At 27.1% G+C, this 18,139-nt stretch overlaps 1 protein-coding gene across 3 annotated transcripts in view; it reads right to left on the reverse strand.

Annotated features, from left to right (window-relative positions):
* Window positions 1-18,139, reverse strand: part of LOC136975081 (inactive rhomboid protein 1) — a 128,235-nt gene that overhangs the window by 53,271 nt on the left and 56,825 nt on the right. For all 3 annotated transcript variants that reach the window (XM_067270079.1, XM_067270080.1, XM_067270078.1), the window contains one exon: window positions 11,636-11,797. In XM_067270079.1, the coding sequence (XP_067126180.1) occupies window positions 11,636-11,797 (162 nt within the window). The remainder of the gene's footprint in view (window positions 1-11,635; window positions 11,798-18,139) is intronic.

Below are 18,139 nucleotides of genomic sequence, written 5' to 3' on the forward strand. Positions count from 1 at the left end.
TTGTAAGGTCTTGTCAATTTTCCTCAGTGTTACAATTGTTCCATATAAATGTACTTTGTTATCAAAGTTAAAAATCAGAATGCTGCAAATCTAAGAATTTTATCTAGACTACACATATATCTATTAATTTATTAAACAATATAAAAATTAATAAATGAAAATTAATGAATTTTCAATAAACAATAAAAAATGTTTTATTAAAGTATACAAGACTTTTATTAGAAAAACAAAAATATAATAATTTTTGTTTCAAATAATATCCTATTTTATGAGAAATAAATCATAAGAACCTATCTCTAGTCATAAATAATAATTAATTCATCAAAATATTCAGATTAATGAATCTGATAAATATAATAAAATTATTTTTTTAAATTAATACAAAGGCAATGTCATAAGGACAATATTAGCCTCCCCCACAATGGGTTTGTTTATTCATAAAACAACATTATTAATGGCTATTTATTTTTAACAGTTTTATTCTAAAAAGTTATATAATATCAAGCACTATAATGAAAAGCCTATTTACTTCCATTATTCCCTATAAAGATAAATTTTCCAAGTTTAACAGTATTATCATACCAAAACTACTGACATTCAACATATCTTTTACAATTACATATTTATGAAAATAAACATGTTAAACTATAATTAATATGCGGTTCTCTTAAATTACTGAACAAATAATGTTCCTTCTTCTTAGAACTTAATTAACTATTCTATACTACAGTTAAGATATTTTTCCATTTAAAAATGCCAACACTTCAACTAAAACTTACAAGATAATAAAAGAAAATTTTGTTTTATTGGAGGTTGTTTTGTAAATATGTAAAACCAAATGAGAATGTCTCTAATTGAATGCAACACAATTAATCTTTATGGTTACACACTATAAATTAATATATGTCTAGATGCAAGATTGGATAGTCGTGTGATGACCTATGTAAGGTATCTGATACGATGCATCTGCTTATCATACATCCAAATTACTGCAATTCTGTTTCTTTAACAGAAGTGAGTTCAAGTCTCTCTATGGGCTGAACTTTTCTTTAGCATTTTATAAATTATTAAATCAAACTTCTATAAACTGTAAGATGATGATCTAATTACTTAACTTTATGCCAAATTAAATTGTTTAACATAAATTTTCACACTATAATGTGAAAATAAAAGTTAAAAAATCTAAATTTTTGGATTGAGATAATGGTTCTAAGGAAAGGAACAAATAGACCAGGAATGGATAAAACTATTGAGAAAGTTAAATAGAAGGAAAAATAAGTAATGTCCAGAAAAGATAGTGAAACATTATTTGTAGTTTGGAAGAATAAAAGATAAAGCTTAATTTTTTTAAATTAAAATTTAGTTAAATGTAAAGATACTTTATCTAATTTTGTGAAGTTAGTAAATGTTAAAGTTTAAGTTTAATAAATACTTAAGAAATAATGACAATTGTTTAATCTTGAAAAAAAGTTTTTCATGTGTAAAACTTATTTCATAGAGTATCTCATTTAATTCATTTTTTAAAAAATCTCTGATATTAATATTTTATAATTTATTTCTATTTTAGATTCCCAGAAAATGACTAAATCAATGTCTTCTTGTTCAGTATAGAATATGAAAAAACTATTATTTTAAGTTTTTATATTTTTGAATACTTCTGAAAATGTTTAATATTCAATTTTATTAAAAGCACTTGTATCTTGAAGATGAATCAACGAAGTCTGGAAACATTAGTTTTACATTTTTAAAAAGAAATACTCCAATAAAGTAAAGTTTTCTTGTTATTTTTCTACTGTTTCTAATCAAAGGATTAGTTTTTGTTAAGATAAACAGCAAATTGTTCACCATACTAGTAATCCATCTTATTAATACATATCATTTATATTTCATACTAGCTGACCTGGCCACGCGTTGTTGTGGCTCAAAATGTATCTATTATAAATGTATAACACTTCCCCGTGGGGGAATTTCAAAAAATCCCTTCTTAGTGGACATTCTCTTGACGTACCCTATTAAAACGCAATCAAAAACGCATCTAAAATAGTATAATAAAAGCCAAGTTCTTCACAGTTAGCCTTAATCCTGTCCCTTTCCCCGCTGGGGAATATCGAAAAATCCCTTTTTAGTGTATATTCTGTTGACGTAACCTATTAAAACGCAATTAAAAACGCAAAAAACCGCACGTAAAATAGTATAAATAGAAGCCAAGTTCTTCACAGTAAGCCTTAATCCTGTCCCTCTCCCCCAGTGGGGGGAATTTCGACATGTATATTATATAAAAACACGTGCGTATTCGAATGCAACGTTGTGTCAAAATTTCAAAGGAATCAGTAGGAACAAACGAACGTTATATTTTATTTATATAGATAGATAGAAAATGATCTGCTTTAGTCCATTTTCACAGAAAAGCATAATGCCTCACAGAAAAGCAAACTTAGGTCGTCTGAAGTTAGCGCCATCTGTTAAAAATAAAAGCTTTAATCCATATATAAATATATTTTTGAAAGAGGGGAAATGGTGGTCTTCACATATGCCACAAACCTTCGCGGGAATGTATTAAACAACTTCCCGAAGTTTTATGGCAATCGGATAAATGGTGTGGTAATGCATGAAGGACAAACACACAGACACACAGACATACATTCGTTTTTATATATATAGATTAACATATGCAAAGTAAATATGAAATAAACAATTTTAGTATGTATCAATAAGAATAGAAAATAACAGTGAAAAAATGAAATTTTTACTGCAATAGATAGATAATTTTATAATTAAATAGTAGCTTAAGAACAAATAATTAGAGGGAAAAAATAGAAACAAAAAACTGTTTCTTTATAAAGAATAAATTAATTGAATGCATGAGAGAATATAACAAAGAAGAAAATGAATTTGTATTTTTATTAAATGAGACTAGTATTAAGAGTATACAAATAAGAAACTGACAATATATAGCAAGAAGAATGTATATAAATATATTTAACAGTTAGAAGTAAACAGCTTAAGAATTTAAATTTTTTGATTTTATTGAACATAAAACAAAACAGAAAAGCTTAAATACATAAATTTTGGGTATGTCTTAAGCATGACTAACATCAAAATTATTTCCTAAGAAAAATTTTTGTGACATGATATAATGTCATATATTTTCTAGCTGTCCTTTCCATCCCCTCTTTACAAAGCTATATTGTTCTATTTGGAAATTTAGCAAGCAGTCAAATACATTAATTTTAAAATTACATTATTATTATTATTAAAATAATTCTTTCTATTTATGTCTTTTTATTATATCAAAAGTTAATTACTACAATGACAAAAGTTTATTTTTTTAGATACATGATTATTGCCATTTTTTCATGTATATAGTGTCCACTCTTACATGCTTTGGAAATTTTCTTGCAGTGTGCTGATATAGAATTTTCTATAACAGCACATTTTTGTATTAAATGTCTCTAGACATTTAATACAAAACCAATGAAAAACTGACATACTTTTGATGTAAAAATAAGGTGTAATTGTGTATGAATAAAATACTCTGCCTTTAAAAAGTCCTAATACTAGGTCCAAAGCTATCAACAGAAAATTTGTTGCATATAATAGGAGAGAAAGAACAAAGAAAGAATAAAACCGATATCTATTAAGGGAAATGAAATTATAAATAGTAACTGATGCATTCTGTAATGACAGTTTATCATGTAGTGAAGTACTGTAAAATTACATGACTATAAATTATCAATGACTTAAAGTAATTTATAAATCAACTTCACTGCAAGGAAAATTGTTGCTGTATAGTACATTATTTACTCTTGATACCACTTTTTTCTTTTTCTATTCAACTACTTAAATTATATCAGGTTGTAAAGATGAAATTTAGACATTCTGAAAAAAACTTTATTTACAATTAACTCAACAATGATTACAGTTCAGCCTGATATGTAATCACCATCGATATCAATCACATCTCACCACTTTTACTGCAAACTTTCAATTCTGTGAGCATAGAATGACTGGTTTTTCTTTGAAACTTTTGAGTATTGTTCTCATATGGGTATTATATATTGACAATATGGTTCTGCAAGACACAAAATACAAGGTAGTCAACTGGCTCAAAGTCTGGGCTGTAAGGTGGAGGAGGCAGAACCTCTCAGGTCAGACTGGTCAGCTTCTCTAAGGTTATCTTTGCTCTATGTGCAGGCAAATTGTCCTAGTGGTATCAGACTTTGTCATTTTTGGAGTGCAAGAAAACACTCAAGTTGTGCTAATTTTCTGATGGTCAATTGTGGATCATCATTATCTATTGCAGAAGATGATCATCATTAATGGTGGAATCAGTCTGGATGGGGATCATCTTGAAATGAAAAATCTCCATCCTTAAATTTCTTGAACCAATTGTAGCATGTCTGCCTGCTGACTATCCTTGCAGATAAGATTGTGGGCCTTTGTTGCATTGTGGCAACTTTTGAAGTGATAGAGCAAGAACATATGAATGTGTTCTTTTGAAAGTTTCATATTATCAGACATTGCTATTTCCAATGAAATATGTGATGAATGCCTCCTGGTTGTTATACTTATATTCTACATTAGATGTTCTAGAACTTTTTCCAGTTGTTTATAGAAAAACAATCAAAATGTCTAAATTTCACTTTTAGAACATGATATATTCAGCAAGTATTTATCCAGAATATTTTAAAGAAGTATGCTAAGAAATATTTAACCACTATTCTTATTTGAAATATGCGTATTATTTATTACATTTTCTGGATGTAGTAACATACTGTTAAGTGTTCAACACTCAAATTTTAGGGGGGGGGGAAATAGTTATTTGGATAAAAGTAATTAAAATTACATCAAAAAATCTTGTATCAAAAGGAGGTAAAGGTGCTATAGTCTACTCTGTATTCACTTAAATACATTTCTGATAGGTAACAACTTTCCCATCAACATGTCTACAAGTTATACTGAGATTTTTATGGTCAAAAAATTTCTCTTTGTAAGTATCAATTGTCTTTACCATTTCTTGTGATCAACACATCATGAGGAAGTTCACAGGATATGTTAGCATGGACGTACTATGTGATGATATTTAATAAAAAATATAGAAATATTTTCTATTAAATAAAAGTACAGGAATAATTCAGTTAATGAGGTTGATGCATTCCAGAACATTACCACACTAATTGGAAAATATATTTAACAGGAAAAATTATGATTCATTTGAAAAAGGGATTTTTTTCATTTAAAAGATAAAACTGATGTAACAATGGGTCATAAAATGCATAAACTAAAAGAGAAATAGGTAAAAAGTCATTATTAAACTTGAATTTTTATTACTTAAAATTTGCATCTAAATGTTTTTATTAAAAGAGAAAAAATTATTCAATGTTGTTTAAACTTGTCTCTACTTTTCTGCATGAAACTTTCGATAGCATTAAATTATATTTTCAATTGATCTTTTGCATAAATACTGCATTTTTCAAAATTATTTCAGAAATGAATCTATTAAGCATATATTTGAAAAAGTCCAAAATGTACAATACCAAAATATAACAGGTAGTGAGAGGTGAGCAGCTGGACTGAATGCTGCTAGCCATTTTTTCAAGTCTTTTCAATCTAAATTTGCTACCAGAAGTGTTTAACACAGTATTTTTCTGCTTAAAGCTTTTAATCACTAAGTAAATTTATTGTTGTTATTATGCAAGTGGGACTTTAAAGCCAAACACACATCAACCTAAAAAATCCATTGTGCACCCTACAAGAAGTTACTTTAGAAATTTGATCTTTTTACAGAAAGATAGCAGATATCTAAAGGAAAGTTGAGGGATGTCCAGGGCTCAAAAAAGAAGAACCCAGACAAAGATCTGTACAATCATTAATGAGATGTAGAGGAGTCTCTTCAGCAGATCTGAAAAAAGAGCAAAAGACTGAAGAGAAAAGTTTCAATAGGTACAAATGTTTATAGAAGTGACCAAAATCAGCCACAACGCAAATCAAAAGGACTATCATCATTAAACAGATACTTATGTACAAGTACAAATTTTTCTATACTTTTCTAAAATATAAATATATTTTAATAAAAAGTTGCATAAGTTAATAGGCATTTAAATAGTATTGATCCAAGAAAATTAATTGTACTTCATGCCAAATAATGATCTAGTGTAATATTATGATGTAACATACTCTGTCTTACTAATTCTTAAATAATGCCAGGATAGAAGAACATTATTTCTATGGGAGGCATTTTATATCTCCTCCCTCTTACAGTTTAACAGTATCATTTTGAAAATTCTCAAACTATGGATCATGTTATATAATTGATTAAAATTATAAAACTACAGATTATTATAAAAGAGCATTTCATTTTTTTTTATTTTATGTTCTTATTTTGATTAAATATGAAAAGTCTTGTTCAATTGGATTCTAATTGAATTGGCCCAATAAGGATAGTTGCAAGTTATCGGAAGTAATTGCAATTTTGAATAAAATATTGGTTTTAATGCCATAAAACCAAGTGTTTCATCATAACATTACACTGGTATTGATCCACTTTTTATTGCTCACATTATGCAATTTTTGTTAGAATTTATAGTTTTAATTTTCTTATACATATTAGGCTGGTAATGACTGTATTATAGTGAACCATCAAGCATATTATAAGTCATATTATAGTGAATCCTGCATTAAATGAAGTAACATTAAACAAAAATATTCCTATATTTTAATTTAGTGATAAGAGACTGCACTATAACTTTTCAAATATTAAAATAAGCTGTAATTTGAAATCATTTTTAATATAAAAAGATAAGAATATTGATATCATTGTAATGATTTTATATCAATATTTTGCCTTTGAACTATACAAAATAAAATAATCCAGCAATGCACAGATATAAGTTATGTTGACAGAAATATTGATATACATGTTATTCAAAATTTATTGAATTGTTCAGATTTTCTCTTGCAGTTCCTTGCTAAAATTAACTGCTTTAGTATATTTTTAAAATAGTATTAATCATCTTACAAATATTTATCACCTTATTTGAAATCAATAACCAAACTGATTATACAGGTGAGCAAATAGAAATTTACTTATAAGCTGAAATGACTTTAGAGGAAAGCATTGCAGATGAGCCTGATTATAAAAGGGATGCAAACAGTATGCAAAATTGTTAGCAGTTAAATTACGAAAAATTGTTGGTTTACAAAACCAACAATTTTTTGTAATTTGATAAGATTTTTGATGTTTTGTAAAAAATACAGATTTTTGTCCCGGTTAATGAACAGAACTTCTTTCAGATGTGATTATAAAAGTTTGTTGGACAGTAACAAGGAATATAAAAAAACAACCAAAAAGCTTTCATTGAAATATGTGTTGATTCTGTTACTGTTTAATTCTTTTCTAATCTTTCTTTTTCTCTCCTCTCTTTTTTCCTATTAAAGACTCCTCCATATGCTAATGTCTATTCAATGAATGTTTAAATTTTTAAATTGCCTCAGGGTCATTCAATAATTTACATTTAATATTTTACCAATAGCCTTAATTCAATAATGAAAGTGTCGTGTTTAAATTTTTTTAACAAAAAATTTATTAGAAAATTAATTAAAATACACATAACTTTTGAAAAAATTAAAATATTTCAATGTTTCTTTTATTTTTCTGAGAGAGAACACCACTTCAGAATTACTTCATGATTATATTGTCAGAAACAAAGTAGTGCAAAGCATGAGACATCTGATACCATCTGGCATTCCATGCATATCAAATTACCTAAAATATTTAAATATGATTTAATATTTTATAAGGTTAAAATCTGATTCTTTTCATAGTTACTTGAACAGAATTTTCTGGTAATCCAGTCCATTAAACTAAATGCACTGAAAAAACTTTTTTTATGACAACTATTTTTGTTAACATAGGCCTTTTATACCATCATTTATTAGAAAGTTTGTAAATAAACCTAGGTAGGAAAGATGATTTGGGATATTTTTGCATATAAATTGTTGTTTTAATGTAGGGTTTCTCAAACGGGATCCCGAGATCCCGGTTATTTTTTTAACCTAGGAAATCCCGCAAATTTCTTAAAAATTTACTTTTTTCTTATTCTGTGTTAAAGTTGAGGAAATTTTGCAAATAGAAAGTATAATTAACTCATAAACTGTCAAAATAAATTTGTATTTCTATCTTGAGGAAACCGTGTTTTGTAAAGGAATAAAAACCGAATAAAAAGGATGAAAAATTCGCCCAGTGTTTAAGTTTACGTCACTACATTGTGTCTTCGAAAGAAAAGAAAAGAAATTTGTATTTATTAATTTTAAACCTACTTATTAATTTTTTAAATTTTTGCTCGTTATGGCATGTTACAAATGGTCAATAATCAATGCGTAGCTTATTTGTGGCAGGACTCTGAGAATTCTTTACTTGTAATATCTGGAATAATTGTGCTTACGCTGTTTTAGTTTTAGTTTTAACCATGCCCAGTAGCTTCAATAACTGCATAACGCCAGGTTGTGCAAATTGGGCAAGGATACAAACGACTACAAAGTCTGCAAGTATGAAGTTTTTCGGTACTTATGGGTTAAGAGGACGCCAGTCAGAAATTGTGATCAAAATCGCATTTTTGAACGAAATTATCTAAATAACAATAGAATAGTAAATTTAACTCAAAAATTACTGTTTAAGTTGTAAAAATGAAAAAACAGCAAGAAGAATGATTATTGATATCACGTCTCTGGTTCCAGCAAAGAGAAGAAACAGTGGGGACGCACGTTCTAACCTAACCCAACCTAACCTATTCTAATAATTTGGTTGATAATAATTATGATAGTTTGTTAGAATAGGTTAGGTTAGGTTAGAACGCGCGTCCCCACTGTTTCTTCTGTTTGCTGGAATCGGAGACGAGCCGCTATTTTGGCACCGTAGGTAACATTAACCCTTATCTGTAATCGTAAGAAGTAAGCAGTTTTTGAAATTTGTTAAATATTAAAACTAAGCATTTGTAAATCGTTAATTTGTTGTTTGATTTAACAATTGTTTTAAATTTGAAAAATAAAAACTTGCATTATTCGGAAAAATCACAATTTCCGACTGGCGTCCTCTTAACCCATAAGTACCAGTTTTTCTTCATAAACCTAATTATTAAAGACAAACGAACTGTCGAATTATCGGGCTACAAGCTTAATACCGCTATTAAAGCAGCCAAGGTAGACAAATCAAGAATACTAGAGAGCAAAAGAAGTACTACAATCTCGAAAACAAACTAGAAATCCTCCATGCTACAGGTGAAAAAACATATAACATCTGTTTTCTCTTAAATGCATTAAACACGATTCCAATCACATGAATTGAATTGGAAAGGGCATTCTTGGTAGCAGGCTTTTCATTAGTTAAATAAGAACCAGATCGAGTGATTGGAGTATTGACCATCTTTGCTTTTTAAAATCTTATTATAAAATTTTCCAATAATTTTTTGTATTGTGTTTTATTTAAAAACAAAAATTACTTTTTAAGTTAGAAAGTTGATCTAAGTTCGTGTTTTTAAAATTTTCAACTCAATTCAAGCATTTTTTGTTGTTGTTGTCGTTGTATGCAGTTGCCAGCAAACTTTAATAAATTTTTTCTATTAGTGAACATTTCTACGTAATTCAAAGATAATTTTTAATATATATCTTACACTGCATTATTAATATGATTTTGGAGGTTGCAGAACGTATTAAATTATTTTAAAAAATAAAAAAATAATTATATCATTTGATTTCAAGATATTTTGTATATCTTAAAAATAATTAATTTTGTCCCTGACAAGCAAAAGACTGGGAAACGAGAAACCCTATTTTAATGTTCAATAACTTTCTTCTTTGTGTAATTTTCTGTTAAGAAAATGATATATTATACAGTGTAAGGCATTTCCAGTTAAAGCAACACTTAATTTAAGTAAAAATAATGACACGGTATTTGGGAGTAGATTATGCATGGTAAGTTAGACAATTCCTTGAACCAGTTTCATCTAACTTTATTTTTTGGAAGTAAACTTATCATTTTCTCACCTGATAAAGAGTTTGAGAGAAACTAAAGATGCTGTTTGTTTTAATCTTGTTGTTGAAGAAAAATATTCTCTCTTCTAAATTTATTATATTATTTTTTAGAGTATTTTAATATTTTTCTACTGTTTTTTCATAATTTTTGAAATAAGAACATACTTCAGTCTCACATAAGAATTGCTTTTAAAAATGAATTTGAATATAGCCACTCAGATAACACACACAATTCAATTATTAGCATTAGAATACGTTGTATATTCATGTACTACACACACACACACATACACAAAAACACAAACATATATATATATGTGTGTTGAGTTTATAAAATAATGATGATAAAGGAAGATAACATATCATAAAATATGTAAAAATAGAATAATACTTATGTATGTTTCTTCTAAATTATTATTATTTTTTTAGTAGTATTATTACTATTTATTAAAAATTTTGAAAATATCAGTTTTTTAAAGAATTAAATTAGTCATATTATCTTGTACAAATATTTTCTTAGTATTAAAAAAAAAAAAATGCTTATGTGAGATTCAAATACAAAAATCTTTTATTCATCGTTTCTAATATTTTTATATTTGAAATTCATATAAGCATTTTTTTTAAGTTTTCTTAGAAAAGAAACAAATTTATTTTACATTTTAAGTTCCTATATGATGAAACATTAAAATCTTGTAGACAATTTCTATATAAATTAAATTATTTTCTTTTTATAAAAGCCTTTACTATTTTCTGAATTGATGGTTAAAGCTAATACATTTTTACAGGCTTTATATCTTTATATAGAAATAATTTAATCAATCTCTTTTGTGCAATTACACAATTCTGACTAGCTGTTTTGTTTAAACAAAAATCTAGTGTTTAGCTGAACTCTTTTATATGTTTTTTTAATTAGGTATATAATAGTATTACAACCAATATTATAACTTAAGAATAAATATATTTAATTAATGTGGATCATAAATATAAATATCAGTTTTTATTCACAAATGTCATATTAATAATTTAAAACAAATAATGTAATTATCAATAAAACCTAAATTTAATAGCCAATAAAATCACTAAATAATCATAAAATGGTCACAAATTATGATTAATTTATTATAACTAGTTAATATTTAAAATAAATTTTATATATAAAGAACAACAGTTTACTTTCATTTTATTTGTAGTCAAACTTTAATTGCACTTTATATGTTTTTAAAATTAATATGTTTAATTCTCAGATTCAAAATTTCAGAACAATTATATATTATTGTTTATATACTCACACATTTGAACTGATAATATGTAAATATATAATTCAACTATTTCCAACAAATCTCTAATCCTAAAAAATTAAATCTGTTTTTCTTTATATATTTAGAACAAAATCATTTTGAGAGCTATAAAATAAATTTATTTAAGAGAAACATTTCAGATTTTATCATCTTTAATCAATTTGCATAAACAATCAGCAAAAATAATAATAATATATTTTAATAAAAACAGGTAACATATAATAAATATTGATTTATAAATAAACAGCTTAATAAAGTTTTAATATATATTTACAAATTACTGTTCAAAATCATAGAACATATCTTACAGAGCATTTATCCCTTGATGTCTGAACACAACCAGACTGATCATTACGAATACAGCAGGCAGTCTTCCTTTCTGCTTCTCTACTTTTCAAAATATCATCATGTATTTTTTTATCTTTCCTCATACAAGGAGTAAATTTTGCACCTAGATGTACAAGATCAGCCTAAAAATAAATTAAAAATTTGATTTCACTTTTAATCACATACTAAATATGTTATGATTTTTATTAATTGGAATATAATATATTTTATATTTATTAACCATTCAATCATCTAAAGCCATAAACTTTTTTAATAGTTAAATTATAAATTTATGATCTCTTGCAGAATAAAATTTTTACAGAAACTTATGAATATCAATATAAATTAGGAAACAACAATAGCATTTGTACATGTATTCAAATTAAGTTTTTATAATATTGTGTAACCTGATTAACTTGAATCGACGGGGGAAAAGTCAGGGCTTTGAGTTATGGAGATTTGGCTAAAAATCAAGATTTTTGTGCATAGGTTTACTGGTAATCCATAATAAACTATCCATACATTATTTTCCATGCATCTTATTACAGAGAATTGTTGCATCAATGCAAAGCCCTTGGCGTTGTCCAGAAACTCAAAAAAAGCTTAATAGAATGATTAAATAAGCTACTGATAAATGCTTTCCCAAATGATTGATCTGTTCACTCTTACATATTTAGTAAGGTTTTAATTAAATTGTGATATTTTACACCTAGAATCAATCTGCTTTTTATTTTTATCACAAACATACCACTTTTTATGATTGTTAAATTTTTAAAATTTTGACTCAAAAGTTAAAATTTTTACATAGAATTAAGCTATAATTATTTTTTAAATTAATCTATTGAAAATCCATTTATTTATTACATCATCTAGTCAGAGAAATCCATCATCAATCAAATAAAAAAAAAGCAGGTTTGATGGCAGTTACAGTATCCAGGTTATGCATGCTGACAGGAAGCCATCACCCCAGCCACTGTCACATGGCACAATGTTTATTTTTAGTCTAGTTTATTCAATAGATGAAAATTAATTATTTTATTTAAATTAAAATTCCAGAATTTTTGAAAATACTGTATCAAAACTTCATTCAAGTTAACAGTTCAATGAATTTGAATTAACCAGTTTGATTTAACATGTAAATCCTTGTGCTAGATGAATGTGGAAAGAAAGTGACTTTGGGTAAACATGACTTCAAGTTATGCTGTTCGAGTTAACCAGGTTTCACTGTATATATTATTTTAAAAATTCTATTAATATGAAAAACAAAAATGTATGGAGAGTTGATTCAAGTGTAAATGAAAATATTTTAAAACTTGATTTTGAAATATTTTTAGATGATGATTTGATAATTTGAAAATAGGAACAAATTACTTTTTTAGTAACTTGTTCCCATCCTCATATTTTGTTATAAAAAAAGTAAAAACAACACAGTTTTTTAAAAATTTACCAAGAATGCAATGAAATATCTTACTTAAATACATTCTATTTCCAAAATTCAAAAACAATGTCTTTTTAAAAATAGGAAGAAAAACCAAATTCTGCATACTAAGCATCATAAATGTATATTCCTGACTGAATATTTATTAACCAGTTAGTTAAGGACACAAGTTGATGATACATCATATATAGACTTCTTTTTTTCCCATTTTTAAAAGATTCAGGTTTTGAGTTTTAGAAATAGACTGATTTTAGTAGATATTTTATTGTATTCTTGACAAATGTTAAACAGCTTATTTTTATGTTTTTTAACATTTATTTTTAATTGTATATTCTAAGAACAAAACTAGATATTCTCAAAAGTATTAACTAAAAATAGAAAATCTTTGGCCTTTATGCTGAAAAAACTGACAACTGACATTCTTACTATGCAATGAAATAAATTAAACATTAAATTTTGATTTTAAGAAAATATTTTCAAATTTCCTCAATTTTACTGATAGATATTTAAATCATTTAAAAATAATACTGTGAATATTAATTTATTTGATTACTTTTATTACTTTATTTATTAAATTGAATTACATATTGATATTGTTCATCATTATAAACCATTCATCTTAATGATTGATTAAGTCTATGATACAAAATGTTTCAATAGAAGTAGACTACTTACAAAAAAAAAAAAAAAATAGTAGTCAAATTGGAATATTAGATATGTTACCAAAGATTCAGAAATCTTAATAATCTTTGTATTGAATAAAATATTTTGCTTCTTTAAAGTGTCAAAATTCAACTCTCAATGCCTCATAAAATGTCACAGCATCCATGCAATCAATTTAAGCACAGTCTATTTTAAAAAATGTTTATTATTATTAGTTTAATTCACATAATTTTAAATTATGACATTTTCTTTTGTTTTATCACTGATTTTTTTTACAAATTTTTAATATTTATAATTACTTAATCAATATATACTGAGAAGTACTTAATCCTGCTCTCATATAAATCAGACATCCTACTACTACTTTGCAAATAACATGAGCACAATCTTTGATATATCCTGTATCCGAACAATCTTTCTATCATTAGTCAAGCATACAACTGTATCAAGAATGGAGGAAAACAAAGAATCTAACGTGGCATCATAATGAGTATAAGACATGCTAGACAAAGCATTTTTTAAAATAGCAGCTCTCCTGAACTCCTCACATACTATAGCCTCAAGTGTATCAAAAATGGTGCAATGAAGAGAAAACATCCAGTCATCAGCATTCCTGTGAAAGAAGATCACTTGTGGAGAGAGGTCTGAGAAAGATGGCTAGAACTGTGCAGGAAAACAGACAGGTCACAATCTCGCAAATCACTTCAAATTTTAACCTTTTTGGGCAGAATAAAATATCATACTGGACCACTAGCCACACCTTACCTGGACCACTGATGGCCAGTTTGGGTGCTACTATAATGGAAAACAAAACCAAGCCTCCTGTGGACACAACACACCACTGGACCATTAAGGATTAGAAAAAAGTTGCTTGATTTGATAAATTAAAGTTCCTGCTGTATCATGCTGATGTAAGGCTCAGAATTTGACAAAAGCAACATGAATGCATGGAGTCTTCTGTCTGGCAACAACTATGCAAGCTAGTGTAATGGTATTGGGTATGTTTTCCCGACACACATTAGGTCTCTCAATACAATAGATTTACTTCTGAATGCAGCATTGTATCTAAACAACATTGTGGACCAAGTGCATCCTTTCATATTGGCAGTTTATTTTCAATCAGATGGTTACTTTCAGCAGATGACACAAAGCCCAAATCATTACCGAATGGTTCTAGGAACATGGCAATGACTACTTTGTTGCAGTGGCTCACTCAGTCCCCAGATCTAATTCTATTGAACATCTTTTGAATAAGTTGGAAAAGACTTTTCACTGGAGGCTTATACCTCTGTCAAATCTCCAGATATTACATAACACTCCATTCCTGTACAGCACATCATCTCGTTGAATCCATGCCTAGATGAATAAAAGTTGTTCTAAAGGTAAAGGAGTCTCAACATGCAACTAAGTGGATGTATCTAATAATGTCATCTCTATGTATATATATAAAACTGATATTGTTTATGTAAAGTATTATTATAAATTGCAACAAAGATAGGGAATAGCATCACAAAGTGGTGCAAAATGCAGGGAATAAACTGCTGAAAGTGGTCAATGCTTAAAAAGTTTAGAATATGATGATTTCTCATGAGTTCATTCTTTAAGAGGAAGGTGTAATAATTATTGAATCACTAGACGTTTTATAAATAAAATTGATATAGACAAAACATTTTGATTTCTTTTATTGTAAAAAAATAATATGTTTGTCTTGAATCATTAAATATTTCTAATAAAAGAGTCATAAAACTTTTATCGTTTAGTCTATCAAAGTTAGTATAACAAATGGCAATTTTTAAAAATAATAATGTAAGAAAATATATTTTATTAGTAGGAAAACAGTATCAAATATAATATGTAGTATTAGTAGTATGTATACATAAACAAAGGAAATACTCTATTTTCATACTAACTTGGCAATTTATTTAATGTGATCTTTTAAGAAAAGCATTCCTGTGTTAAAATGCAGGTAACTATAAAATAAAAACCTTACTAGTATTATGATTCATAATACTTTTTCTTGTATAAGGCGATAATTACAATAGATTACTTAAATTCTATTTTGGTAAAGTATCTTTCAAAGAATACTGAAATTCAGTTTTGTTCAGACAACAATGTAATAAACATTACTACAAAAATGTTTTATTGCTATTACAGTAAAACTTTGATTTAATGGACAAAATTTCTGATCTGTAAGTTATATGTTAACATGTGATGAGTGGTCACCATAGACAGGTTTTACTGCATATATGTATATTTGAAAAAATAATGCGTAGAATTATTTTGAAAAATAAAAACATTGCAGAATGAATTATTAACTTCATTTGTTCTAGCTGTATCTACATTAATAAGTTCAAAAGAATATACAACCAAAGGAGCATTGTACTGTATATATGATAATATAGATAAGTCTACTCTTTCCATTTCAGTTAAATGTTCAAGTTCTGGAAAGAATAGGCATTAAAAACTCCTCATTATTAATGAATAATTAATTTGAAATAATTTTAACTTTATGAATACCAGAAAAACCAGCAAAAAAATACAGTTTAATTGTGTAAACAAATGTTTTCAACAATTTTAAAATTGTCATCATCATGTTGAAGGAAGATAGAATTCAATCTTCTTTTTTTTAAGTAAATGTGTCTGAATGTTATTGGATAGAATATATACATAATAATTCACATGATCTCACCAGGCTATGGATCATCAATAAAGATTTCCATATAAAGATCGTCATGCATGAGAAAAGATATCTGCATCCCTGTAATTGATGACTATGCCCAAATCATTCATCCTATCTTTAACTGGCCCCATTTAAAACATGTCAAAAGGATGAAGATTTATAAAGCTTCCTTTAGAGAATTGGCCAAGGATGCAGATACTTTCTCCCATGCATGGAGATCTTCTTTGATGAATCATAGCTTGGTTGGATCACATTAGTTATTATGTATGTGTGTTAGGCTCAAAGACCAAAATCGCTCATTGAGTGAAAAAAACAACAACAACACGTGGCTAATTCAAAATGGCCATGAAGCGAAATTTGTGTCGTGGCTTTCATGATATTTGACCATGACGCGTTGTGGTGATTAAAAAAAGCCATAATGTGTTCTTAACATTAGCTGATGCAACCAAAATAGAGGATCATACGACGCACAGTGGTTTGTAACTGTAAAATATAGATTCTAGCCTCAACATTTTTATTTACAATTTTTAATGCTTAACATTATTCTATAAGTTTTCCTAGAAATTTAATTTTTATTCTTAAAAAAATTTCAAAGAAATAAAAATGTAATGGAGAAAAATACACATTTGTTTCTTTTGTTTACTAAAAAGTGCTAAAGGTCTAACTCGGGGGTCACCAATCTTTTTTTGGCTGTGGGTCAAAATCAACCAAAATATGTGTATTAAAAAGACATTTCAAGTCAGTGGTATTTTTATTTTAAAACAGTTGTTTTTGGTGAATAATAAAATAAATTTTATTGAAAAAATAATTACAATATGCTTTAAACTTTAAACATAATTAGCGTTATAATTTTAATTTTTATTATAAAAACAAACATAACTGAATGAACTTTATTTTTCTCTTCGATATCAATGGCTCCCGATGCTGAAATTGTGACATCAATTTAGTCAAGTCTGGCTTATAGTTAGTCATCTTAAGTCAAATACAAGCATCTGAATTGGCAGTTAAGCTACTCTTGTTCTTACTTAAAATAAATTTCATGTGTGAAAATATTTGCTCACATTTATAAGTGAACTGAATGCGGACAAAATGGCAAAGCCAACTTTTTTCAGATATGAAAACTTTGTAGGAAGTGAAGCCCAACACGTTGATATCATGGAAAAATCATAATCTGATTTTCCAAATCTTTCCGCAATATCTTGAATTTATCCAAAAATAAAGTATAATATATACTTTATTTTCGGAACTCAAGTGGGTCACTTAAAATTATGAAATGGGTCACAGGTTGCCGAGGCCTGGTCTAACTACATATACTTGTAGGTGCTTGATATACTATACACAATGATATAAAAATCAGCTGCTAAAGTTAAAAACACTGTGCAATGGATTTATTATGGTTAAAAGCCACCACATGCTCTGGATGTTAACTAATAACGAGGTGATAATAAGAAAATAAATAAATCATAATGAAAAAGAAAGTTTTATCTTCAATCATCTTATATAAGTAGGTAACAAAATTATTCATCATATACAGAAATGTAACTTGGTTAATTTTCAACAGTTAATCATTCGTGAAAGAAAATCTGTTGTGGTGATTGAGATGTCAATGTTTTCTAACAACTAATTTACTAAAAATAATTACTTTGTCAGGAACTTTTATTAGTAAATCAGTCTTTTTTTTATGAGAATCAAGAATGTTGCAGA

This window comes from Centruroides vittatus, unplaced genomic scaffold (genome assembly GCF_030686945.1).
Source record: "Centruroides vittatus isolate TY-2023 unplaced genomic scaffold, ASM3068694v2 contig_364, whole genome shotgun sequence".
Classification (NCBI taxonomy): domain Eukaryota; kingdom Metazoa; phylum Arthropoda; class Arachnida; order Scorpiones; family Buthidae; genus Centruroides; species Centruroides vittatus.